The sequence below is a fragment of the Silene latifolia genome, chromosome 11 (genome assembly GCF_048544455.1).
Source record: "Silene latifolia isolate original U9 population chromosome 11, ASM4854445v1, whole genome shotgun sequence".
NCBI classification, from domain to species: domain Eukaryota; kingdom Viridiplantae; phylum Streptophyta; class Magnoliopsida; order Caryophyllales; family Caryophyllaceae; genus Silene; species Silene latifolia.
The window spans coordinates 10,838,060-10,865,456 of NC_133536.1; the positions used below are offsets into that span (position 1 = coordinate 10,838,060).

The window sequence follows — 27,397 nt, forward strand, 5'->3', positions numbered from 1 at the left end:
AAGGGCGATTGTGCAACTTTGACCCCAGTAACAGATCTTCATCGGTAAATGCAAGAGCGGCATTGCAAGCAACACATTTCCTCTCTGAATATAAAGATGTGTTCGCCTGGAACTACAAAGAAATGCCTGGCCTAAGTCCAAAGATCGTAGTTCATCGACTTGCCGTACGGAAAGGCGTTTCTCCAAAAAAACAACCACGAAGACGATTTCGGTCAGAAATGTTGCCAGAAATTGAAGCAGAAGTAAACAAATTGATTGATGCAGGCTTCATAAGAGAAGTCAAATATCCCACGTGGATTGCTAACATTGTCCCTGTGAGAAAGAAGAATGGACAACTTCGTATTTGCGTCGACTTTCGAGACTTGAATGATGCTTGCCCAAAAGACGATTTTCCACTTCCTGTCACAGAGATCATGATCGATGCTACGACAGGACATGAAGCGTTGTCCTTCATGGATTGTACCGCTGGGTATAATCAAATCCAAATGGCGCCAGAAGATGAGGAAGCCACTGCGTTTCGAACACCTAAGGGCATATTTTGCTATAAAGTGATGCCCTTTGGGTTAAAGAATGCGGGAGCTACGTATCAACGAGCTATGCAAAAAATTTTCGACGATGTGCTGCATGACATTGCTGAGTGCTATGTCGATGATCTCATTGTTAAATCCAAGAAAAGAGTTGATCATGCGAAAGATCTTCGAACAATTTTTGAAAGGCTACGAAAGTGTAAACTCAAGATGAACCCTTTAAAGTGCGCTTTCGGTGTTAGCTCGGGCAAATTTTTGGGCTTCATTGTCCGTCATCGAGGAATTGAGATAGACCAATCAAAAATCAAGGCAATACAAGACATGCCTGAGCCGTCTACACTCAAGGATCTTCGAAGCCTTCAAGGGCATTCGCCGATTCATTTCCAATTTGGCAGGACGATGTCATCCGTTCAGTCATCTAATGAAAAAAGGCGCACCTTTCGAATGGGACGAATCTTGTCGCAAAGCTTTCGAAAACATCAAACAATACTTGTCAACTCCTCCAGTCTTAGGCGCACCAATTCCGGGGAAGTCGATCATTCTGTACATTTCTGCCCAAGAACACTCCATGGGGGCATTGTGTGCCCAAGAGAATGAGGACGGTAAAGAAAGAGCCTTGTACTATCTGAGTCGCACACTTGTTGGGGCCGAACTAAAATATTCGCCCATCGAAAAGATGTGTTTAGCTCTTATCTTTTCTATCCAAAAGTTGCGTCACTACTTTCAAGCTCACACCGTGCACGTAATTTCCAAAGCCGATCCGATCAAACACATTCTGTCAAGGCCAGTGCTTTCGGGACGACTCGCCAAATGGGCCGTGCTCTTGAAGCAATACGACATAGTTTATGTGCCACAAAAAGCTGTTAAGGGACAAGCATTGGCAGATTTCTTAGCGGATCATCCAGATCCGGGAGAGTGGAACTTCTCCGATGAACTCCCTGGAGAAGAAGTTTTCTACATCGACGTGATTCTTTCTTGGCAGATGTACTTCGATGGAGCTGCTCGTCAGGATGGGGCAGGAGCCGGAGTCGTGTTCATATCGCCAGAAAAACACCTCGTACCATATTCATTCATACTTCCGGAATCGTACACAAATAACACCGCCGAATATCAAGCTTTGATCATAGGTGTACAAATGGCTCTTGAAATGGGATGCAAAGATCTTGACATGTATGGTGATTCCAAGTTGATAATTAATCAATTGCTTGGTGAATACGAAGTGAAAGAGGATAGTCTTATGCCATATCACAAACTAGCTTCCCGCTTGTTGAAGAATTTTGATTCGTTCTTCCTTGATCACGTGCCGAGGAGTGCCAACAAGATGGCTGACGCTCTCGCAAATCTCGCAGCCACTTTGGCACTGGGGGCAAGTGTTCCTACTACAGTTCCAATTTGTAAAATATAGGTTGTGATACCAGAAGCAGAAGATGACGATTCAACAGAAGATGTAAATGCGATTTCTGTTTATGTCATCGACAAAGAAGGTTGGCGACAACCAATCATTGACTACTTGGAGCATAATAAGTTGCCAAGTGATCCGAGGCATAAGATGGAAGTGCGACGTCGTTCTTCTCGTTTCATCTACTACAAAGAGACATTGTATCGCCGATCCTTCAATGGACTTTGGCTACGATGTCTTGATGAAGATGAAGGTCTGCACGCCATGGAGGAAGCCCATGCTGGTATATGTGGTGCTCACCAATCGGGACCGAAGTTGTGCGACCGAATCAAAAGAATGGGCTATTACTGGCCTACGATGGTGCAAGACTGCATGGATTACGCAAAGAAGTGTGACGCGTGCCAGTTTCATGGAAATTTTATCCATCAACCGCCGGAGGTTCTCCACCCCACTGTCGCATCGTGGCCTTTTGAAGCTTGGGGACTCGATGTAGTTGGACCTTTGCCAAATAAGTCGTCCGCTGGACATCTATACATCTTGGCCGAAACTGATTATTTTTCGAAATGGGCGGAAGCTGTTCCCTTTCGAGAAGTGAAAAAGGAGAATGTCGTGGACTTCGTGCGAACACAAATTATATATCGATACGGCGTCCCAAGGTACATCATTACCGATAATGGCAAACCTTTCTTCAACAAGCTCATGGATGCCTTGATTGAAAAGTTCAAGTTCGCGCAACACAAATCCTCAATGTATAATGCGCCAGCTAATGGTCTCGCCGAAGCCTTCAACAAAACTCTATGCAACCTGTTGAAGAAAATGGTTTCAAAATCAAAGCGTGATTGGCACGAGAGGCTTGGAGAAGCACTCTGGGCGTATCGCACCACGTATAGAACTCCTACCCAGTCAACGCCTTATGCCTTGGTTTACGGAGTAGAGGCGGTCCTTCCACTTGAATTGTAGATCCCTTCTCTTCATATGGCTGTTCAAATGGGTTTGGCGGAAGGCGAAAATGACAAGCTGCGTTTGGCCGAACTCGAAGCTCTTGACGAAAAAAGGCTTGATGCGCAGCAGAAATTAGAGTGCTACCAGGCTCGGCTATCAAGGGCGTTCAATAAAAAAGTTCGTCCTAGATCTTTTCAAGTTGGCGATATGTTCTTGGCAATTCGAAGACCTATCATAATGCCTCGTAAAGCCAGAAGTAAATTCACCTCCAAGTGGGACGGACCTTACGTTGTGCAAGTGGTCTACACCAACGGCGCGTACAAGATTGTCGATAGTGATGGAGTACGTGTTGGTCCGATCAACGCCAAGTTTTTGAAGCGCTATTACGCGTAAGATGACGATTCCGCAATAAGCTCCTAAGCACGAGCCTAAACTGCATACCCAAAACAAAAACAAAAACAAAAACAAAAAAAAAAAACAAAAAAAAAAATCCAAAAAAAAAAAAAAAAATCCCTTTAAGGAACTACGTTGGCTTGATCCTGCAAAGTATTATTATTTTGTAGGTACGTAGGCAGCTTAAGTTAAAAAATCTTTTACTTAGGTACGGCCAAACCCCCCAAACAAAATCACCTATTCTTCATTTTGAACTACGTTGGCTTGATCACGTAAGGTATATTTATTTGTGCTTTATGAGTACGTAGGCAGCTGAAGTAAGCCATTTACTTTAGTCCAGCCACACCAAACAAAAAAATACACTCCTGGCCCATAAGAGTATAAATTATGAACGGCAAAGTGAAATGGATAAGAGAGATTGAGAAATAAAAACAAGTAAAACTCAACTTATTATTATTCATCTTCAAAAAAAAAAAAAAAAAAAAAAAAAAAATACAACAAATGACATCATAGAAGCCACTGCAAGTTCTTCAAAGTTTCAGAAGCATCAGTGAAAGCTTTCTCAGCATGTTCAATCTTCCCCGCTTCTTCTTTTGCAGTCGTCATACGTGCTTCCAAAGAGGACTTATCGTGAGTCAAAGTCTTGACAATTGAGGAACGATCGAGTTTCTTCTTTTTTGTAGCAGTTATAGACGCAACCGACTGTTGTTTCCTCGCCTGTACTTCTTCCAATTCCTTCTTCAACCGCTCTTCCTTTGTCACATCTTCCTCGAAATTCCTTTGGAAAGTCTCGAGTTCGTTTGTTGCTTGAGCTTCCAAAGATGCGGCACTCGAAATACGGTCGTCGATATCCTTAATCTGTTCCTCAAGCTCCAAAGGATGAGGCTGATTCATCGTGTATTCTCCTCCCACAGTTTGAAGTTGTAAAGCAGCCTTAAAATAATTCTCCACATGGGCACGAAGAGTGGAGACATCAACATTCTTTGACCTAAAATACTCAAAGACGGCTTCGCAGTCCTTTTCAAGTGCTCGAATCTCGGCAATGGGAGATGCCAACAACTTTGCTCGCAACTTGTTCGCCATAGACAAATACGCTTGTCGCTCAGCTTCAAGGATCATGTTTTCTGCGAAGGAAACTTCTTTGGTTGGACTCATAATGGCATCAAACATCGCTTTCTCTGTAGGACTATCGGGATTTAATACAACTTGAAGGTCTGAAAAATCATCTACGGTGCTCAACAAAGGCATGAAACCCTGTAAAAAAAAAAAAAAAAAAAAACGGGTTAGTGATATACATATAAAAAAAAAGGAAGGCTAAAAAAAAAATAAAAAAATAAAAAAAACAATTATGCACTTACCTCCTCAATGACAGGAAAGTCGTCTGTTGTAAGAAATCCGTCCGCTTCAGGAACATCATCAAGAAGGTGCCGAATACTAGGTTCCTCAGCCTTGTATCCAAACGATCGAGTGCTAGTAGTATTTTCTTTTACAATCTCCTTCACAGGAAGAGGCTCTTCGTCCAAAGACGAATGAGCCGGGTTAGGATTAAGTTTCACCTTCGAGGGAACCGACAAAGATGTACAAGTTGCATCATTCAAATTTGCGTCGTTCAAGTTGCTCTGACCCTTTGGTGGTGATGGCCTCTTCTTCAAAGTTTGATCCACCTGACTGCGAGCACGTTTCGTTTTCTTTTTTGACTCTGCTACGGCATGACCCGCGGATGACTGGAGTGAGCTCTGTGTAATCTTTACCTTCAAAGGACGTTTCACAAAGTCATCCGAGCTCGTCAAGCCTTGAACTATGTCTCGCTTTCTTTTCACAATTGGAGTGGCATCCTCGTCGTCGGGAGAATTAGAAGACCTTCTAGCCTCATTCAGAAGGGGAGATTTGGAAGACACTCTAGCCTCATTCAAAAGTGGAGATTTTGAAGACCGTCTGACCTCACTCCGAAGCAGAGATTTTGATGAATTTCTAACCTCGTGTGGAATTATTAACTGATAAAATCGCTTCAACCAAGTCGCATAAGCCGGAGTGACTGAAGTGCCAATTCTTGAATCTTCTCGCGGGATGATAAACCGTGAATTTGTTCTCAAGCAAATAGAAGTCGTGAACAATTGGAAAAGGCGTTCAAGGTTGCCACCACGAATATCACGGTCAAGTACACCTGGAACATCCTGATGAAAACCCAATTGTCGCGCAAAGCGATGAGGACTATACGGTTCGACGATGAAGTTGTCATCATGCCTTAAAGTTAAAAAAGTCGGATCGCCACGCAATAAGAAAGTCATTCGGTCGACGCATCATGTTACGGCCATCATCCTTGTATTCCGCATCTTCCTTAGTCCCATGAAATGTGGAGTGCCACGAAACACGGGTGCCGATCGAATCCGCTCTTTTGCCTCGGTGAGACCGAAAGGTTTTGACAGCATCGAGACCTTGAAACTCGATCATAGTGCCTTCAACAAACGAATGGCTAACAGATCTATGTGAACGAAAGTACTTGGCAAGCCACCCGTAAACATAGTGTGCAGCAAAATGTCCATGATCCTTGCCCGGCGTTGCCGAAGTAGAAATGTCCTTCAGACCTCGATAAATGCTCGCTAATACGGGTATGGCCAAAGAGACCATCTGGTTGCTCGTTAACAAAGAAGAAACTTTAAAGACGCTCGCTCGTATGTGGCCTAGATCACGAACAGGGAGAACAAATGCGCAGAGCCAACAAGAAAGGAAGGCTGCAAGATATGTTTGTCGTCTCTCTGCCTCCAGAACACCTAAAATAAGAAAGAAGTCATGAGTGGTCTCGTTCCATTGCGAAGGTTCTCCGTATGAAGAAAAATCTTGTCGTAGAATCGGAAAATGTGCCTTCCCTGTGGCATTAGATGAAGGAAAATACTTGGAGGCGCCTTTAAACCAAAAACGACACCAGTCTTCAAAGGGTACTTTGCCATTTTTGTTCGCCGAAAGAGAAATCCGGTGGAACGCAGAAAATAAATACTTGCAACTTGGGGGCAAGTACGGTTGATCGTTCTCATCAAAGCCTTGGAGTTCTTCGACTGAAGGCACTACTTCATCATAAAATAAGCCCGTTAGAGGTAGTCCGGTGATAGAGCGTATATCCCAAAGGCTGATTGAAATTTCTCCCGCCGTTGTCAATAAAGTGTTAGTCTGTGGACACCAAAAATCGCAGAATGACTCCACTAGCTGACTACTCCGGCGGTAGAGGAAAAGTGAGGCGTAAACTGCTTCATAAATGTAGACGGATCTCAAACTGTTGCGGCACTCGCAAAGAATGTCTTCTAACCATTCCTAGTAGCGCGGAATATAAGAAAATTCATATCCAAAGTGAAAACTGCCGTTTCGTTGAACTTCACCTCTGGAGCATCGAGAGTGTAAGAGCTTCGAGAAGGATGGCGTGTCGGCACTTTCTCGATGATGGGACGAAAGGAGCACCAGCAATGGTTTTTCAGGTTTCTGCCACCAGCAATCCAGACTTGACGGATATGTCAACGGCAACCACGACTCAGCAAAGGGACCCGTCATCGAAGGAAAAATGGTGTGTTTAACTCCATTATTTGCTTCGTCATCATCACCGTCAATCGTCACTAAGTACTTCTTGCCAGTCGTCTTAGATTCGCTCGCCTTAAAGTGCACCATATCGTCCCCTGAGACAAAGACAAAACAAAAGTACTACTCATATTTCTTTTTATGCTCCAAGTAGTCAATGATTGAAAGGCTACAAAGAGGATTTATTTGTAAGGTATATTTATTTGTGCTTTATTGTGTGTAAGGGGTTTTGTTTTGTAGTGTGTTTTTCTTTGTAATTTTCTGATTTTGCCTCAAGATGAGAGCTAATGCTTGTATTTATAGAAAAAAGGAAGGGTTTGGTTTCCACCCTAGGTGGACTTGATAGTCTTGGTATTTTTGTAATGGACTTGGTAGTCATTTTGGTCCATTTGAATGTATTTGACCCATTTAGTGAGTTTGACCCGTTTGTCGGATTTTATCACTTTAGAGAGTCGAACCCAACTAAAATAATTAAAATGGACTACTTTATTTAAATTTCGTCCAAATTAATTACATTATTTTGTATTCCCTTTGACGGGTCAACATTTTGACCTTTTGACTTCCGACGTGGCAACATTTTGACTTTTGACTTCAGACGTGGCACTTGTATAATTTTTACGTGTCTACAAATTGCCCCCTCGAGACTTGGTCATGTAAACGACTTGAGTGTTTAAGCATGATCTGGTCTTGATTTATGAAGCTCGGCCGGTACAGTTCTGTTCGAATTTGAACATTTGTCCGCTTCTTGTAGTAAATTTGTGTGAACATGTGCCTATTAGAATAAGTAAATATTCCATATGCTTTTTTGATATTACAGCTAGTCTTGCTTGTGACGGGTTAATCCCGTCACAAGCTTGTGACCTCTCACAAAAAGGGAGAGGAGACAAGGTGGGGCACCCCCCATGTGCTTCCCATTCACCTCTCAATGGACATTTTGTGAGAGGAAACGGTATCCGTCACAAACTTGTGACGGATATCGGCCGTCTTCAATGAGATTTTGTGTTGATATTATCATTGTATATATTAGTGGCCAAAGCACTCAACCCATGATTCCAGGCTTTGATATCATCATTGCATACATTAGTGGCCAACCCACTCAACCAATGATTTTAGGCTGTATCAATGGGATTAGTTTTTAAATATTCCATATGGAATATTTACATATTCTAATAATGCCAACCCACAGGCCACACCCTTGCTTTCAATATTTGACCATTTGACTATGTGGTTCCAGCTCTTTTCACACCAACTCAGAATTTGGAAATTAGGAAAGGAGTAATAGAATTATTTTCCTCCTTGTCCCTTTTTCTAATGTTCTCCTTTTTGGCAACTTTTCCTTTCGCTGAAGATGGAAATATAGTATTCTAGCTGAGATTGATTAAAGGAATTATTTGCCTTTGACATGAATTTCCATATTATTGTCACCCATGCTTGTTTCCATAATTTCGTCTGTTACTCGAGTATAAAAGGAAGAGAAGCCCTCCATAATTTTCCACCATTGGAAACGCCAGAGCTCGAGTTTGCCTTAACTTTTATTAGGATATTAGGGATCCCTTGTTTTAGACCCTTGTTTTGTGGCAAGTGGGTGTTGCCTTTCCTTGTTTTAGGCCTTATTCTTAAGAATAAGGCCTAAAACAAGGAAAGGCAACACCCACTTGCCACAAAACAAGGGCCTAAAACAAGGTCCCTAAAACAAGGGATCCCTAATATCCTAATAACTTTCGACGACGAGAAACCCGAGTCCCGTGCCAATGAAGTCCCTCCTCAGTCGGCGCTTTTCGCACACAGCACCGAGTCGAAACTTCTGGGTTTGTAGGTGGGCAAATACTTGAAATTTACTAACCAAATTTTTTTTTTGGTATGTAAACAGTATATAACTCCGACGTCATGAGCGATCTCCTTCGTCGCAACGGGCTGTCCTATGACCAAAGCTGCAATGATAATTTCGACTATTACCGGCGACCCGTCTTCAACTGATTTGTCCTCGACGCGTGCTCAGTGCTCATCGCTAACTCGGCGCGGTCCACGATTCTCAAAGTTCAAAATTTACCCCTCTTTTGGCGTATGAACTGCGAAATCGGGGTGGTCATTGAGCTTGGCGGTGAGATTTACATTGAGCATACCTCGTTGACCGTGCCTGCTGAACTCGTCTTACGTGAAATTGAAATCGACGTCGGCAGCTTATACTGGGCTTCGTAGCGCGGCAAAAGATCAGCACCCCATGTCAACCATCTCTACACATGTATCGAACTACCTAGCCGTGATATTTTCATCGTTCTCGTGATGTGACCACCGACTAATGGACTCATTTGCAATCGGAATTCGATGGTGTGTGGCCAGGCCTGCGACTTCGACTTCGACTTCGACGACTCCTGAAAAGAAGCTTCACTTGATGTGCATTGTCGGGCTCGACGTACACCGTGAAAAACCAGAAGAACTGCACGACTCAAATTTAAATCCTTTTTTTTTTTTTTTTTTTTTTTTTGAAGCCTACTGAATTTGGTTTGGGAATTCAGGAGTTATTAATTGATTAGAAAATCTTTGCTTTTGGTATTGATTTTCCGTACTCGTAGTTTGGAGGAGTACTTGATTATTATGAAGTATTTTTTTGTTTTCTTGTGTTCTTATCTTCTCGATTTTTTTTCTTTGACTTTTCTTTCTCTGCTTTTTGGAAACATGTAGGCTAACACCACACTTGATTTTCTTTTACCTTTTTTTTTTGAAAATCGTGAATGTGATTACAGAGGGTAGTTTGGTTTCTTTCTTTCTTGTTTGCTTGTTGGTAACATGTGACTACGTGGTCCACACCACATTACCTCACTTTATATTTCTTTTCCCATTTTTTTTTTTGAAAAGGAAATATGAGTTGTAATTTGGTTTTGTCTTTTTGTCTCAGGAGACGATATGGTGCATTTCAAGACGAGCGAATCTAAGACGTCTGACAAGAAGTATTTGGTGACGATTGACGGTGCTGATGACGAAGCAAATGATGGAGTTAAACACACCATCTTTCCTTCGATGACGGGTCCCTTTGCTGAGTCGTGGTTGCCGTTGACATATCCACAAAGTTTGGATTGCTGGTGGCAGAAACTTGGAAAACCATTGTTGGTGCTCCTTTCGTCCCATCATCGAGAAAGTGTCGACACGCCATCCTTCTCGAAGCTCTTACACTCTCGATGCTCCAGAGGTGAAGTTCAACGAAACGGCAGTTTTCACTTTGGATATGAATTTTCTTATATTCCGCGCTACTGAGAATGGTTAGAAGACATTCTTTGCGAGTGCCGCAACAGTTTGAGATCCGTCTACATTTATGAAGCAGTTTACGCCTCACTTTTCCTCTACCGCCGGAGTAGTCAGCTAGTGGGGTCATTCTGCGATTTTTGGTGTCCACAGACTAACACTTTATTGACAACGGCGGGAGAAATTTCAATCAGCCTTTGGGATATCCGCTCTATCACCGGACTACCTCTAACGGGCTCATTTTATGATGAAGTAGTGCCTTCAGTCGAAGAACTCCAAGGCTTTGATGAGAACGATTAACCGTACTTGCCCCCGAGTTGCAAGTATTTATTTTCTGCATTCCACCGGATTTCTCTTTCGGCGAACAAAAATGGCAAAGTACCCTTTGAAGACTGGTGTCGTTTTTGGTTTAAAGGCGCCTCCAAGTATTTTCCTTCATCTAATGGCACAGGGAAGGCACATTTTCCGATTCTACGACAAGATTTTTCTTCATACGGAGAACCTTCGCAATGGAACGAGACCACTCATGACTTCTTTCTTATTTTAGGCGTTCCGGAAGCAGAGAGACGACAGACATATCTTGCAGCCTTCCTTTCTTGCTGGCTCTGTGCATTTGTTCTCCCTGTTCGTGATCTAGGCCACATACGAGCGAGCGTCTTTAAAGTTTCTTCTTTGTTAGCGAGCAACCAGATGGTCTCTTTGGCCATACCAGTATTAGCGAGCATTTATCGAGGTCTGAACGACATTTCTACTTCGGCAACGCCGGGCAAGGATCATGGACATTTTGCTGCACACTATGTTTACGGGTGGCTTGCCAAGTACTTTCGTTCACATAGATCTGTTAGCCATTCGTTTGTTGAAGGCACTATGATCGAGTTTCAAGGTCTCGATGCTGTCAAAACCTTTCGTTCTACCGAGGCAAAAGAGCGGATTCGATCTGGCGCCCAGGTTTCGTGGCACTCCACATTTCATGGGACTAAGGAAGATGCGGAATACAAGGATAATGGTCGTAACATGATGCGTCGACCGAATGACTTTCTTATTGCGTCGCGATCCAGCTTCTTAACTTTAAGGTATGATGACAACTTCATCGTCGAACCGTATAGTCCTCATCGCTTTGCGCGACAACTGGGTTTTCATCAGAATGTTCCAGGTGTACTTGACCGTGATATTCGTGGTGGCAACCTTGAACGCCTTTTCCAATTGTTCACGACTTCTATTTGCTTGAGAACAAATTCACGGTTTAACATCCCGCGAGAAGATTCAAGAATTAGCACTTCAGTCACTCCGGCTTATGCGACTTGGTTGAAGCGATTTTCTGAGTTAAAAATTCCACACGAGGTTAGAAATTCATCAAAATCTCCGCTTCGGAGTGAGGTCAGACGGTCTTCAAAATCTCCACTTTGGAATAAGGCTAGAGTGTCTTCCAAATCTCCCGACGACGAGGATGCCACTCTAATTGTGAAAAGAAAACGAGACATAGTTCAAGGCTTGACGAGCTCGGATGACTTTGTGAAACGTCCTTTGAAGGTAAAGATTACACAGAGCTCACTCCAGTCATCCGCGGGTCATGCCGTAGCAGAGTCAAAAAAGAAAACGAAACGTGCTCGCAGTCAGGTGGATCAAACTTTGAAGAAGAGGCCATCACCACTAAAGGGTCAGAGCAACTTGAACGACGCAAATTTGAATGATGCAACTTGTACATCTTTGTCGGTTCCCTCGAAGGTGAAACTTAACCCTAACCCAGCTCATTCGTCTTTGGACGAAGAGCCTCTTCCTGTGAAGGAGATTGTAAAAGAAAATACTACTAGCACTCGATCGTTTGGATACAAAGCTGAGGAACCTAGTATTCGGCACCTTCTTGACGATGTTCCTGAAGCGGACGGATTTCTTACAACAGACGACTTTTCTGTTATTGAGGAGGTAAGTGCCTAAGTGTTTTTTTTTTTTTTTTTTTTTAGGGTTTCATGCCTTTGTTGGGCACCGTAGATGATTTTTTAGACCTTCAAGTTGTATTAAATCCTGATAGTCCTACAGAGAAAGCGATGTTTGATGCCATTATGAGTCCAACCAAAGAAGCTTCCTTCGCAGAAAACATGATCCTTGAAACTGAGCGACAAGCGTATTTGTCTATGGCGAACAAGTTGCGAGCAAAGTTGTTGGCATCTCCCATTGCCGAGATGCGGCACTCGAAATACGGTTTTGTAACGACAAATTTGCGTTTAAATCTGCAACAAGAGATAAAACACAAACAAATGCAACAAAGAATAATTTTATTAATTCAATAGAATTTCGGGTACAATCTACTAGTTGTTCTACTGATTCGATTTCTGCAATGAATGAATAGAAGGGTCTTGATTTGAAGACTTGATTCTCCCTGGATGAATTTGATTTGCTTCTCTTCAGTTGACGGCGATGAACGCTTGATGTCGGATCGAAGAGTAGCTTTCTTTTTCTCTAGCTTTTCTCTTGGAAGAGGATTTTTGTCGAGAGGGTTTTTTGTAGAGAGGTTTTATTTGTAGTGTGATTTCTTTGTCCTTTTTCTGATTTTTCAAGATGAGAGCTAATGCTTGTATTTATAGAAAAAGGAAGGGTTTGGTTTCCACCCTAGGTGGACTTGATAGTCTTGGTATTTTTGTAATGGACTTGGTAGTCATTTTGGTCCATTTGAATGTATTTGACCCATTTAGTGAGTTTGACCCGTTTGTCGGATTTTATCACTTTAGAGAGTCGAACCCAACTAAAATAATTAAAATGGACTACTTTATTTAAATTTCGTCCAAATTAATTACATTATTTTGTATTCCCTTTGACGGGTCAACATTCTGACCTTTTGACTTCCGACGTGGCAACATTTTGACTTTTGACTTCAGACGTGGCACTTGTATAATTTTTACGTGTCTACAGGAATTATTTCCAACCAATAAGGGGGTGTTTGGTTGAGAGTTCTGGAATATGGAGTTACGTATTCAATGGATTCTAACTCCATTCCAAACCCCTAAAATCTAATTCCCTACTATCTACCAAGTTTCCAACTCCATTCCTCTCCTAGCTAATGAGATCATAAATAATCTTAATTTAACGTACAAGCTCGGTTAAATGGGGATAAAATAATCAAAAGCGAAGCATAATGAGGAAAATGTGTAATGAGAAACATAAATTGCCCTCATGTCACATCGGATACTTGCCACCGAGTCATAGTAACATAAAGTTGGATTGACACAGTCCACAGTTCAAACTTCAAACCTCCATAAATTCCGAAATAAAAGCCAAAACAACATAGGGGCAAAGAAGAGTAATGTCACCTGTTTCCTGAGGTGTAGGTTTCCTTGCCTTCTCGGACGCGGTGTCTTTGCATCAATACTGGGTCTTTTCTTACCACTATTAGCCTAAAAGCAGAGGACATGGCAACTTCCAATTATGAAAAAAATGGCAACTACAAGAACAAACGAAAAAAAATTATTTGAATGCAGTATTACATTGGCTGGTTTCTCATCCTCCGAGTCCTCATCTCCATCCTCGACATCATCGTCGCTGTCACTCATGAGTCATGCCCGTCCACTGCAAATGCAGACTCAGAAGACTTAACAACAGAAGACTTAACTGGTGCATCAAGTTGTCCTCAGAGCATAAGCACTTTAACATGATACCAAAATTACAAAAAATCACAAAGAGAGTACTCAAGCACAGTAACTATCGTTCACCTTAGCAATTGGAACATCCTCCGCTACCTCATCAGAAAACCTGAAAAATACGGGGTACGGACTTTTACTTACGTCCAATGTTTCTAGCAATTTGTTTACGATGACATTCGTTATAGAAAATTACCCCATACGTAATTAAAACACGCCTAATAGAGCCAAATACTGAAGATAGCAGCTGACAGAAACCGAGTCAAGGGAGCCACATAACTTATCCAACTAACTCAAGAGGTAAAAAAACCCTGAGATACGAAGAAATTAGAATGCAAGCCACACAAATACACAATCTATATTTGAAACGAAATTGATCACCCGTGGCAGCTAGGTATCCCACAAGATGAATGCTTCCCGATGTGAGAAATTTCAAAGTCTTGGTCGAAAACTAAATCAAATGACAGCTGAAGGGGAGCGAATCCCGGCTTAGCATGCTCATAATCAGCTTCTTGTCGCTGCGTTTGGCATAGACAATCATAGTCTCTTTATCCTTTTTAATGTCACTCCTGAACAACACAAAGCACAAGCATCACATAAACAAGCGTACTCAGCTCTGTTACTACAGGAATGTGTCAAAAGTCCAAATGCTATGAAACAGGTGGATGTATGATAGACCCTCGCTTGAGGCTTACCTGGGATACCTCTCTTTCAATAACCTCGACATCTTCACACAACCAGGACAATTTGATTACATGTGTTGATGTTGTTGAAATTAAAGAACAAGGCGGAGAAACCCTACACCAAACCTTGTTTTCATTTCATTTCATTTCGGCTCGGCTCATTTCGGCTTCTCACCATTTCATTTCGGCTCATTAAATTCATTTCATTTCATTTCATTTCATTTCATTTCATTTCATTTCATTTCATTTCATTTCATTTCGGCTCGGCTCGGCTCGATTCGAAAATGAGCTCGTCTTGGTCGAATTTCTTTCCCACTTAAAAAAACATCTAACAAAGTACAAGGGATTGCCATGTTCAGTATAGTAGTAAACTCAATACCTATAAATTCTATAATCTCACAAATTATCGAGTAAAACATTCGTAAAGCCGATTACAAAACAGCAACACTCATTTTTATTAGAAAAAAAATAAAAATAGAAGAGGAATTTAATATACAAAGCATACAATAATTGTAGAATGTACAATGGTCAAGGTAAACAAACACACAACTAGTGCTATCTTTATTATGTGTTGGATGAGGGACCAGTCCTCCCCATTCGGTTGTTGGCATCTCGTGGATTTCAGTTTGGGCGAACTCCAAATGGAAAGAGATCGGAGGGAAGTGCAGTAGTACCTTGTTGGTAAGATGACTGTTTCCATTCTTCCGGTTGTGAGAAATCTCGAAATCTTTGTCGAAAACCAGATCAAATGACAGCTGGGGAGTGACAAGTGTCCTGGGCTTATCAAATTCTCATATATGATGATATAATAACACTAAAACAGTCTCTTTATCCTTCTTTATCCCCTATAGAATATGTAAACACTAAACACAATAACTAGTGCGCTATCATTATTATTTCCTCATATATGATGATATAAATAATATTCCCACAATATTATCACAAAATTATAATTTTAGTGATAATAATATTCTCTAGTCCAGTGTAAGTTTTGAGATGTGTTGGATGAGGGGCCAGTCATCTCCATTCGGTTGTTGACATCTTTCCTTGAGACTCTCGGAACAACACTGAAGCGTGAGTGACCAGAGCGAGGTGAGTTTGGGAATCCATTTTGGCACGGATTTCAGTTTGGGCCAATCCCTAATGCAAAGATATTGGAGTGAACTGCAGTACTGCAATTCATGTGGCAATTCCTCCATCTCGTTGTATTCAGTCAAAGTCAAGTCTTCAAGTGTAGCAGCAAGTTTATCCCATGCCATCCCACCCAACTCCACTTTTGGACAGCCGTCTATACGCAACTCCACCAAGGCAGACAGATGCTCCAACCATCCTCCCACACTCTTTAGTTTCGGGCAATCAACAATGCGCACTGATAGCAGGGAAGATGAAAAACAGGTCGGAAACTCACTTACTAAGGTACATGGAGATGATACCCACTCTGCGTGTGCTTCTCGGATGCCCCCACTGTCATTAGGGTTGACCACATGAGCCCTTGATTGTGATCTCGACCACCAGCCTTTCAACTGAGGCAACCAATAAATTCTTAGGACTTCAAGGCTGGTAAAAAAGGACGATCCTTCACTCGAGACAAGTGTTTCTGAGTCTGCATCCAGGAGTCCAGGACACATTCCATATTCAGCAAATTTAAAATATATAGGTTTTCAAGGTGGGGCAGCTTCCCAATCTGCCAAGGCAAACAGAGCAGATCACTGCAATCTTGGATATGCAAAGTCACAAGATTGGTGATATCACACCGTGTCGAGTTAACTCCCATCCCTGGCCATCTCCATAATGTCTCACCATGATACCCATTCAACTCCAATGTTTTGACATTACGGTGAGGCTGCATCTCTTCCAGCAATGCTTGCTCAGACTCCTTGCTTCCATACTCCTCTCCCTCTCTAAAGTTGATCACAATCGTCTCTAGGTGTTCCTTACTCCTTAAATAGCCTCCTCCACCATGTTCTTCCTTCACAAATTGTTGGGAAATAAGCTCCAATCTCCCACGCGCAACGGAAACACCGATCGATATATAATGTAAAAGTAAAATAAACCGCAAGCTAATAATAAGTTGAGACAAGATTTAGGGTCAATACCCAGGGCAAAACCCTCCAAGACGGAGGTAAAACCCACCAGCCGAAAAGACTGAATCCAGTATAAATAGTGCCACTATAAAGATAGTGCCAAGATAACGTAACTTAGGTACCAAATTACACACCGAATTTGGACCCGACAATAATTTAGGAATACAAACTAGTACCCTCTAGACCCTCCAGTATAATTGGAAATCACCACCACTTATACCCCTAGAGTAACCCTCTAAATTATTGTAAGAGAAGACCCGTTATACTGCCTCACACACTCAAACCCGGTTGAACCGTTACCCGAATCACAACCCCTTGTTTATTTATGTGAGTACCTTACCAATACCGTAAGGCCTGCCTTGTACTCCACCAAATTCCAGTGAAGCACAATACCAAGGAAACACTTAACAATTTCGATGTAAGTGAGCACCTTGCTTCTCTCTGTATTTTCCTCAGTAAGTAGATTATTGCTTACTCACTGACTTTTTGTGGAATTGTTGTGGATGTGGGATGATTTGCAATGCTCCGAAGGTTGGTATTTATAGTACTCAATACCCACTACATAGTGGTCACCAACCCACTACATAGTGGTACACTACACCAACCCACTACATAGTGGTACACTACACCAACCCACTACATAGTGGTCACTACACCAACCCACTACTTGGACTTCACATGGAGAAACCTTGGGTGGGACCCAACAATTCTCCCCCTCCCGCCCAAGGGAGTTACCGAGGAATTAACCATTGACCGATTTCAAATACCAGCTGCACACCCGAGTTAGTATCCGGTCCTCACCCTAACTCACAACCACGGTCAATGCACCGTGTATGACCAGAACCGAGTCACCGCGTCAAATGACTCGGAGAGGGACCTCCCCCTCCACCTTTTCACCAGCAGAATTTTACCCTTGCCCCGTCGCAACACGGAAACAATTTACCTTCGCCACCTCTACCGCGAACGTAACACGTCGACGTCTTTTCCGTTCCCAGTCACCTTTTGAGGTCTTCACCGCCAGACGGTACAATCCACGATGCAACTCCCCCTTCATGAGGATCATACTACCCTTAGTCACCTTCACCACTCCCCCATGAGTTTTAGACTCATAACCTTGGGAGTCCAACCGACTAAGTGAGATTAGATTCCGCCGCAACTCTGGAACATAAGCTACCTTGTCCAAAGTATGCACCGCCCCACTAGATGTTTTGATTTTCACCACCCCAACACCAAGGACATCCACTGTTGAATTATTGGCCAACTTCAACTTCCAAGGCACGCCTTCTTGGAGTTCATCAAAACTCTCTTTCCAGGTACAAACGTGATTGACACAACCAGAATCTAACACCCAATCTTCCTTGGAAGATACATCGCACTTATTCGTGACCGCAAGTAAGTCACACTCTTCGGTAAGGAAACAATCACTACTTCCTTCACCGGAAGCCAAGTTGGCGTCGCCATTGTTATCCGACACATCTTTCCTAGGACAGTTTCGCCTTATGTGCCCAATGTCACCACACTTGTAACACTTTACTCCATCATTCCGAGAAGTGTTCCTGGACCGAGACCTGCCATGCTTCGATCCATAATTCCTGTTAGACGATCGTCCTCTCCCATCCCGAGCAACCATCACCGAGATGTCGCTGCGCATTCCATCCTTGTCCTTCTTCCTCGCATCAAAGGACAACAATGCCGCCTGTGCTTCCTCCATGGTAATGGTATCCTTTCCGCACAGAATCGTATCCACATACGTCTCGTATGTATCCGGGAGAGAGTTGAGGAGTAACAACGCTTTATCCTCCTCCTGAACCTTAACATCGATCTTTTTCAACTCATCTAACAGTCCATTGAACAAATTGACATGTCCAATGTGATTTTCCGCCTCGTCCATCCGCAACCGATATAACCGTCGCTTCAGCAACAACTTATTGGTCAAGCTTTTCGCCATGTAAAACTTTTCTAATTTTTCCCATATCGTCGATGGAGAGTCATCGTCAAGAACACAGTTGATGACGGAATCTGAGATGCACAACCTGATGGTACTAGCACACTTAGTACACACCTCCTCCCAGTCGGCATCACTCAACTTTTCCGGCTTGCCTTCATCTCCTTTCAAGGCTCTAGCCAAGCCAAGATGTACCAGGAGATCCTTCATCCTCCTCTGCCAGAGGGTGAAACTACTTTTACCATCAAATTTTTGTATTCCAAACTGAGACCCCATATTTGACATCCCTACCGATCAAACCACCAGACCACTCGGACCGAGCCGAAGTGGCTCTGATACCACTTGTTGGGAAATAAGCTCCAATCTCCCACGCGCAACGGAAACACCGATCGATATATAATGTAAAAGTAAAATAAACCGCAAGCTAATAATAAGTTGAGACAAGATTTAGGGTTAATACCCAGGGCAAAACCCTCCAAGACGGAGGTAAAACCCACCAGCCGAAAAGACTGAATCCACTATAAATAGTGCCACTATAAAGATAGTGCCAGTACAACGTAACCGGTACCAAATTACACACCGAATTTGGACCCGACAATAATTTAGGAATACAAACTAGTACCCTCTAGACCCTCCAATATAATTGGAAATCACCACCAATTATACCCCTAGAGTAACCCTCTAAATTATTGTAAGAGAAGACCCGTTATACTGCCTCACACACTCAAACCCGGTTGAACCGTTACCCGAACCACAACCCCTTGTTTATTTATGCGAGTACCTTACCAATACCGTAAGGTCTGCCTTGTACTGACTTTTTGTGGAATTGTTGTGGATGTGGGATGATTTGCAATGCTCCGAAGGTTGGTATTTATAGTACTCAATACCCACTACATAGTGGTCATCAACCCACTACATAGTGGTACACTACACCAACCCACTACATAGTGGTCACTACACCAACCCACTACATAGTGGTCACTACACCAACCCACTACACCAACCCACTACTTGGACTTCACATGGAGAAACCTTGGGTGGGACCCAACACAAATTTTGCATCTTTATGTACTGTTATTTCAATCTTCAATTCCCCTTTTAATTTATTCAAGTGTTGTAGGTCTTTCAGCCCATTAAAACAGTTCTTTGAAGTTGAACTTGTTCGCTCACCCACCACGAATTGACATAGAGTGTGTAGACCAGTCAACATACTTATTCTTGCCGGCATATGATTCAGCGCATCACATCGAGCTACATTTAAGGTGCTTAGATCAACTAACTTGCTTACATCATCAGGCAATTTTTTTAAACTAGTGCAATAATACAAATTTAACGTCTGTAAATTAACGAGCTTTGTCATTGATTTGGGAAGAACTATTAGATTGGTACTTACCGAGAGGTCTAAACTCCTTAGCTGCAACAACTGACCTATTGACTTGGGTAAACTTTCAGCCTTTGAATTACTCAAATCTAAAGACCTTAAGCGTATCCATTTAGGTATTGATGTACTTGCTAGCAATTTGTCCACTCCATTCTTATCGTAAACCTCCTTAAAGAAAAGGCATGTACGAATTTGAGTATTATTGAAGATATATTTTGCATATGAAACAGCCGGAAGAGAAAGATGGCGAACTCTTTTACCCACATTAGAAGTATCAAAATTGAACCTACAAAATTTTTCACCCGCGACCTTTTCAGCAATATCGTGCAAGAGATCGTGTATTTTATATGACTGAAGCTCCCTTAATCCATCCATTAATAAATCTTGGAAAAAACACCTTTGATGCAATATAAGAAAGTACTCCTCTCCTAAATTCTCCGAGTTAATGAAGCCTTGTGCCATCCAAAGCTGAAGCAGCATTTGCTTATAAATCCGCCAATCCTTGGGAAAGATAGCACAGTACGCAAAACAAGCCTTCAAGGAAGGGTTAAGTTGATTGTAACTTAGCTTCAATATGCGGGTCATGATATCATCACCTTCACTAAGACAGGCTAACCATTTCTCATGAAATGATTGCCACTTAGACCTGGATTGACCACGCAGAAGACTTCCTACCACTCTAATAGCAAGCGGGACACTAGTACACTTTTTAACAATCTCTTTGCCAAGTATAACTAATTCAACATCTCTTTCCTTTGCTTGAAATGCCATCCTTTTAAACAAATGCCACGACTCCGATTCCGACAAACCTCCCAACTCATGTACTTGAACACCTCCAACCATATGGGCAGTAATTTTCGAGCGCGTAGTGACAATTATCAAACTCCGCCTTCCCCCTACCTTTAAAAATCCTTCGAACCTCTGCCATTCTTCATAACTTTCAGTCCACACATCATCTAACACGAGCAAATACTTTTTCCCTCCCAGTTGCTCCTTAATTTCATGATGTATGTCCTCCAAAGACATTTTCTCACTATCCGATAATCCTTTCACCACCTTCGCTAAATTCCCTTTCAAGTCCAACTGTTTTTTATCCTGATCAGCAATACAAGTCCACCTCTGTTGGGTCCCACCCAAGGTTTCTCCATGAGAAGTCCAAGTAGTGGGTTGGTGTAGTGGGTTGGTGTAGTGACCACTATGTAATGGGTTGGTGTAGTGACCACTATGTAGTGGGTTGGTGTAGTGTACCACTATGTAGTGGGTTGGTGACCACTATGTAGTGGGTATTGAGTACTATAAATACCAACCTTCGGAGCATTGCAAATCATCCCACATCCACAACAATTCCACAAAAGCCAGAGAGAAGCAAGGTGCTCACTTACATCGAAATTGTTAAGTGTTCCTTGGTATTGTGCTTCACTGGAATTTGGTGGAGTACAAGGCAGACCTTACGGTATTTGTAAGGTACTTACACAAATAAACAAGGGGTTGTGATTCGGGTAACGGTTCAACCGGGTTTGAGTGTGTGAGGCAGTATAACGGGTCTTCTCTTACAATAATTTAGAGGGTTACTCTAGGGGTATAATTGGTAGTGATTTCCAATTATATTGGTGGTCTAGAGGGTACTAGTTTGTATTTCTAAATTATTGTCGGGTCCAAATTCGGCGTGTAACTTTGTACCGGTTACGTTGTACTGGCACTATCTTTATAGTGGCACTATTTTATAGTGGATTCAGTCTTTTCGACTGGTGGGTTTTACCTCCGTCTTGGAGGGTTTTCCCCTGGGTATTGACCCTAAATCTCGTCTCAACTTATTATTAGCTTGCGGTTTATTTTACTTTTACATTATATATCGATCGGTGCTTCCATTGCGCGTGGGAGATTGGAGCTTATTTCCCAACAACCTCTCCTCTTTAGCTGGAATGCCTCGCTGATCCTAGGATCATTATACACAAGCTGAGCAAGCGCGGTTTTTCCTAAACCTCCCATTCCCATAATGGCAAGCAAAGAGACAGGTGGGTGATCAAGATTATGAGAACCCAACAACACACCTACAATCTTCTCCACATCTTCCTCCCTCCCGATGATTTTATCACACAAAAAAGAAGAAGTCTCCTCTTTTGTAAATTTCATAGGCTTATAGTCAACCTTAAAGCTATACATATTACTATTAGTGGCAATGGTGTTCAACTTATCATTAACCGTTTTAACTTTGCTAGAGAGTTTGTGAGTAAGAAGCTTAAACCGAGAAAAAAAGGATGTCACCTTGTTGCTTTTGAGTTGCTTCTGCTTGGCAAGGGTGAGGAACTCATCTAACACGTCATCGGCATCGTAAACAGCATCTTTGAGCTGTTTGACGTAATTCTGCTCCTGGAAATTGAGAGAGTCCTGCTTGGCATCAGCATCCATAAGAACAGCTCTGACAGTTTCGACAGTGTTTTGGAGGTCATCAAGCTCGGCTTTGCAATTAGAAATGGAGCACACTGACTGCATCAGACCCAAAGTTTGGATAGCAGCAAGTATAGATTGAACTACAGACAACGTTGTTGACAAGTCCATGATTGAGGGACTTGAAAGATCGCTCAAGATGTTTTTTTTTTTTTATGTTTGTAAATGCAAGATTAAAGTGAATAGGGAGAGTGCAGAAAGTGCTGAGTACAAAGTTGAAATATGTAGTAACTAAGAGCGCGAATAATGGAGATCTCAAATCGGTAAACACGTGTTTACAGCACATCTTGTTGCTTTTCTTAAATTCAGTTGACTTTGGTATATAACAATGAATATTTGTGATTTGAGTAATAAAGTAATAATTGAGCGCAATTATTTGAGTCATGTCCATAAACCCATAAATGCAACATGAATAATGGAGTATAAAATTGTTCTTCAACAAAAATTGTGCATAAATCGAAAAAATAACTGTTTAGGGTATATAATGAATTTTTTGAGCTTAGACCTATACATTACGAGCTTTCTTTAACAGGATCTGAGTTACATTATAAAAATATTGGTTTTAAAAAATTATAATACTCCCTCCATTTTTTAATATATGACGTTTTGCTTTTTCGAGGCAAGCCTTTGACTTTAATATTTACAAAAATATATTTGGTAAAAAATTAAAAAAATTATACCATTAAATTCCTTATGAAAAACTCTTTCATATGAGTATACATATCACTATATTTAAGCATATAATTTGAGAGATATTGAAGAGAAGTGTGTAATACCGAGAAATGTGAGAAAAGTCATATATAGAAAAATAGAGGGAGTAAAACTCAAGAATAATATATATAAGCTCAATTAGATTTTAATTTTGACATCAAAAAATTTAATTATAAATCAAAAATTATAAAACTCGAAAAAAAAAAAAAACACATGCTTGGTTAGATTTGTTATGGTTGTATAATGTTGGTTGTATAGTGTATTTGTGGTAATAATATATGGATCTTTTATATGGTCTACGACGGTTAGACTTTCTTATTAGAGAGTTGATGGAATAATCAGAGGGGAACATCGCTTACTTTTTGCAAGAACGCATGAAACATTGCCACCACTGGACGTGGGAGTTTTGGCCCCAACTCCAGTCTTTCCATATTTGATTGTTGGATACGGAGTAGCAACCTGGACAAACAGTCTGCTATGAGACCTCGACATTCAATGTTAGGCCAAAACCATTAAATTGGAATTACCATTTACCACAGTTCCTCCTCCATCAATGCCTGAGAAGAAAACCCAAAAGAGTAAGAGGTATAGAGAAGTAATGTCACCTCTATCCTGAGGTGTAGCTAACGTTGCCTTGTTGGACTCGCGTGTCTTCGCATCAGCAATGTGTCATTTTTTTGGCAACATTAGCCTAAAAACAGCAAAGATGGCAATTTTCAACATTCAAAACAAATGACTACTATGAGAACAAAAGGAAAACAATTTATTTGAATGCAATATTACATTGGCGGGTTTCTCGTGCCTAAGTCTTCCGCATCTCATCCTCGTCATCTCATCACCGTGTCTCATGCGTGTCACCTGCAAATGCATATTCAGTAAATATGCTTTTCCAAAACTTATATGGCAAAATCAATAAGCCAATCATGTTCACAACATGGAAAACAGGGCAAGTCCTTACCCAACCAGGAAAATAAACTAAAATATACGCATATACCTCATCCGATTCAGCGTCATCATCAGTCATCGGTATCTCCGTCACTGTTATTTTTCTCGTCAGTTGTGGGCTTGTTCTCCTCCTCTGGTTTTACAGCAGAAGGATTAAAAATCAGAGCAGCAAGTTGCCCTGAGAGCACACACTTTAAGATCATACCAAAATTTACACAAAAAGCACAAAGAGAGGACTCAAGCACAGTAACCACCATTCTCCTTTAGCTATTGGAAGTTGGAACATCCCCGTCTTCACATCACAACAATCACATAAATTCAGAATGTTAGGCTCCTTAGTTTGAGGCTTACATGGCTCTCCTTCCTTAACCGCGACACCTTCACATAACCATTATAGTTTAATGACATGCCAATAATCGTAATACTACAGACATCTCAAAATAGTCGAACAAATAGATTCCGATTTCCAAACACAAACACTTAAATGACTCACAGTTTGCAGTAGACTGCGATGAAGTAAAATGATAGATTTATCCCTATAGGATGAAATAGTCCATAAGCAAAATGACGAATGAGAACGGCAATATCCATCCATCCATCCATCCATCCCCTACACTTCATTTCAACATGCGGGGGAAAGACTGTGATGAAGTAAAATGATTCGCAGGAAAATTTAGAAGATAACTTTCTATATACAAGCCTTCGACTGTGAAGATGTTCTTACAGATTTTGGAGAATTGCTATATATTGTTTCTATTCGCTCTAAAACTGCTAAACTGGCGAGTCACTAATTGCTCCTGGATTGCATGCAACGTGCCCAATTATGAAATTTATAATGAGAAGAATATAAGTAGGGAATTGTTCTTATACAACGCTATTGATAATGAATATGTAAACAACATATTGATAGGATGATGGAATATCATATTATATCCTATCGGATGAGGGGCCAGTACTCCCCATTCGGTTGTTGGCATTTTTCCTTGAGCTTGGTACACTGCACAAGACTGAGATACTGGAGAGAAGTGAGTTTGTGTATCCATTTTGGCACGGATTTCAGTTTGGGACAATACCCGATGGAAAGACATCGGAGGGAAGTGCAGTACTGTAACCCCTCTGGCAATTCCTCCATCTCTTTAAATCCCACCAAATACAAGTATTGAAGGGTAGCAGCAAGGTTATCCCATGACATCCCACCCAACTCCACTTTTGGACAGTAGGATATCCGCAAATACTCCAAGGCAGACAGATGCTCCAACCATCCTCCCACGCTCATAAGCTTTTGGCAACTTTCGATCAGTAGGGTTTGCAGGAATGACAACAAACAGGCCGGAAACTCATTCACTTCTCCCATGCTCTTCATTCTCGCCTCTCTCCTTATATTTATCTCTACAAGAAACTGAGAGTACTCGATTGGTATTGATTTGAGCAACTCCAAGTTGTCGATTCTTAGTATCTTTGATTTGGGATCTGACGGTAGCGACAACAATGATGCCTGATTACGAGGTTTACCCCGCGCATCTTTCCACCAGAGATATTTCCTGGAGTCATAAATTTGGAGATATTCAAGTCGTGGACATAAAGGAACAAACATCATCTTTATGCAATGTTTTATCGTGAGATTCTTTAGTAGAGGTATACAAGGAGATGATAGCCATTCTATATTTGCTTTTCTGCTGCTCTCACCGTTATCAGGGTTGACCACTTGCAACCCTGTTACTGATCTCCACCACCATCCTTTTAACTTAGGCAATTTATAAATATAGAGGTTTTCTAGGCTGGCAAAGAAGGATGATCCTTCACCCAACACAGGTGCTTTTGAGTCAGCACCTACTATATACTCCGCATTCAATAATCCTGAAATTTGCAACGTTTTAAGGTGGGGCAGTTTCGCAATCTGCCAAGGCAGATAGAGCAACTCACTGCAATCTTCGATCTTTAAAGTGACAAGATTGGGGAGATCACACAAGGCAGAGTTATCTCCCCTCCCTGGCCATCGTGGTATTGTGTGTAAGAATCTTAAACCGAGAAAAGAAAGAAGTCACCTTGTTGTTTTTGAGTTGCTTTTGCTTAACTAGGGTTAGGAACTCATCTAACACATCATCGGCGTCGTAAACAGCATCTCTGAGGTCTTGGACATACTTCTGCTCCTGGAAGTTAAGCGAGTCCTGCTTGGCATCAGCGTCCATAAGTACAGCTCTGACATGTTCGACTGTGTCTTTAAGATCATCAAGCTCGGAATCGCAGTTAAAAATGGAGGAGCCCTGAATCAGACCCAAAGTTTGGATAGCAGTAAGTATAGTTTGAACTAAAGACAATGTTGTTGACAAATCCATGACTGGGAATTGAATTCTATTTCTGAATTTTGTTGAATGATGTTTGTATAAAACGGATGAATTTGAGATGAATTAATAATGAAGTAGCAGTTGAGATGTCAGATTTATGAAGTAATTGTAACAGTCAAGTGCAATTATTAGTTTCCTTTAATCGGTCCGGTTATAGGGTCATACACTCATGCCACTTTTCGTAACTAAGAAGTGATTTTCAAGGCCGGAGCGGAGACCAAATCTCTGGAAAATTACGCGCCGATGAATAGACTGAATGACAACGGTCCGGTCCAGGTTTTTATTAGGGAGTATAACATTTAGGGTCGTTAGCACCAAGGTATCTACCATTTATGTTTTGGTTGTCGCATGGTTCCAAATGCACTTTTGACGTTAAAAAACGTCAATAATGTAGGAATAAAGTAATATAGTAGCAATTGAGATCCAAGATATATGAAGCAGAAGTAATTGTTGAGTACAATACATGATTAAAGGTACTTGCTCGTGTTTCATACATTCAATTTGATTTTGAAATTTCAGTGAAACTAGTTAGTGTATATGATTAAAGACAATGAATTGATCAAAAAGATACTATAAAGTAGCATCAAGTAAATTACCAGTACAACGACAACAGAAGTTTAGGTAAAACGAAATGAGAGGGGTAAAATAGTCAAAAACGTAGCAAAATGAGTGAAATGTAAATGGCAAAACAATAAAATTAGACAAGGGTAAAAGAATTACCACAGTAATTAAAGTCTTGTCTTGATCTCAATTGATCTTCTTCCTTGTTTTTGTCTCCCTGTAATTTATTACGTGGTATGAGTAAATTTCCAACTCAATTGCTCCTATACAACTTTTACTCCTCATTTGTCATCGCCACATTGGTATCTACTTCCCCAATTAATTAAGAAAGTATTTTTTTTTTTTTGTAAATTGAGGTGTCCATCATCATTAATAGAGAATTTCCTTGTCACGGGTCTTGTTAAGAGGTAATTTGAAAATACAAAGGTTTTGTTTGGTAAAATTAGTTGAAAAGTTAGCTGAAACCTGAAAAAAAGTACCTGAAATCTGAAAAGCTAACTGAAATCTAAAAAGGTAACCAATAAGGTAGCTGAAAAGTACGAGTTGATAAGGTAACTGATTATAAAAAAAAATGTTTGGCAAACTAGCTGAAAGATA

General features: G+C 41.3%; 1 protein-coding gene across 2 annotated transcripts in view; it reads right to left on the reverse strand.

Annotated features, from left to right (window-relative positions):
• LOC141610996 (uncharacterized) overlaps positions 1–26,712 on the reverse strand; it is a 39,996-nt gene extending 13,284 nt beyond the window's left edge. Inside the window, exons 1-8 of one of the 2 annotated variants that reach the window (XM_074429361.1) lie at positions 24,149–26,712; positions 23,944–24,072; positions 23,733–23,807; positions 23,555–23,640; positions 22,056–22,277; positions 13,894–14,266; positions 13,770–13,809; positions 13,371–13,454 (exon numbers count right to left, since the gene is read on the reverse strand). In XM_074429361.1, coding sequence (XP_074285462.1) covers positions 13,371–13,454; positions 13,770–13,809; positions 13,894–13,898 — 129 coding nt within the window. In that variant the 5' untranslated portion in view covers positions 13,899–14,266; positions 22,056–22,277; positions 23,555–23,640; ... (1 more) ...; positions 23,944–24,072; positions 24,149–26,712. Of the gene's footprint in view, positions 1–13,370; positions 13,455–13,544; positions 13,627–13,769; positions 13,810–13,893; positions 14,267–14,392; positions 14,508–22,055; positions 22,278–23,554; positions 23,641–23,732; positions 23,808–23,943; positions 24,073–24,148 lie in introns of those variants that run through there. The other variant, XM_074429360.1, reaches the window with a different exon arrangement.
• Positions 26,713–27,397: the final 685 nt, after the last annotated feature.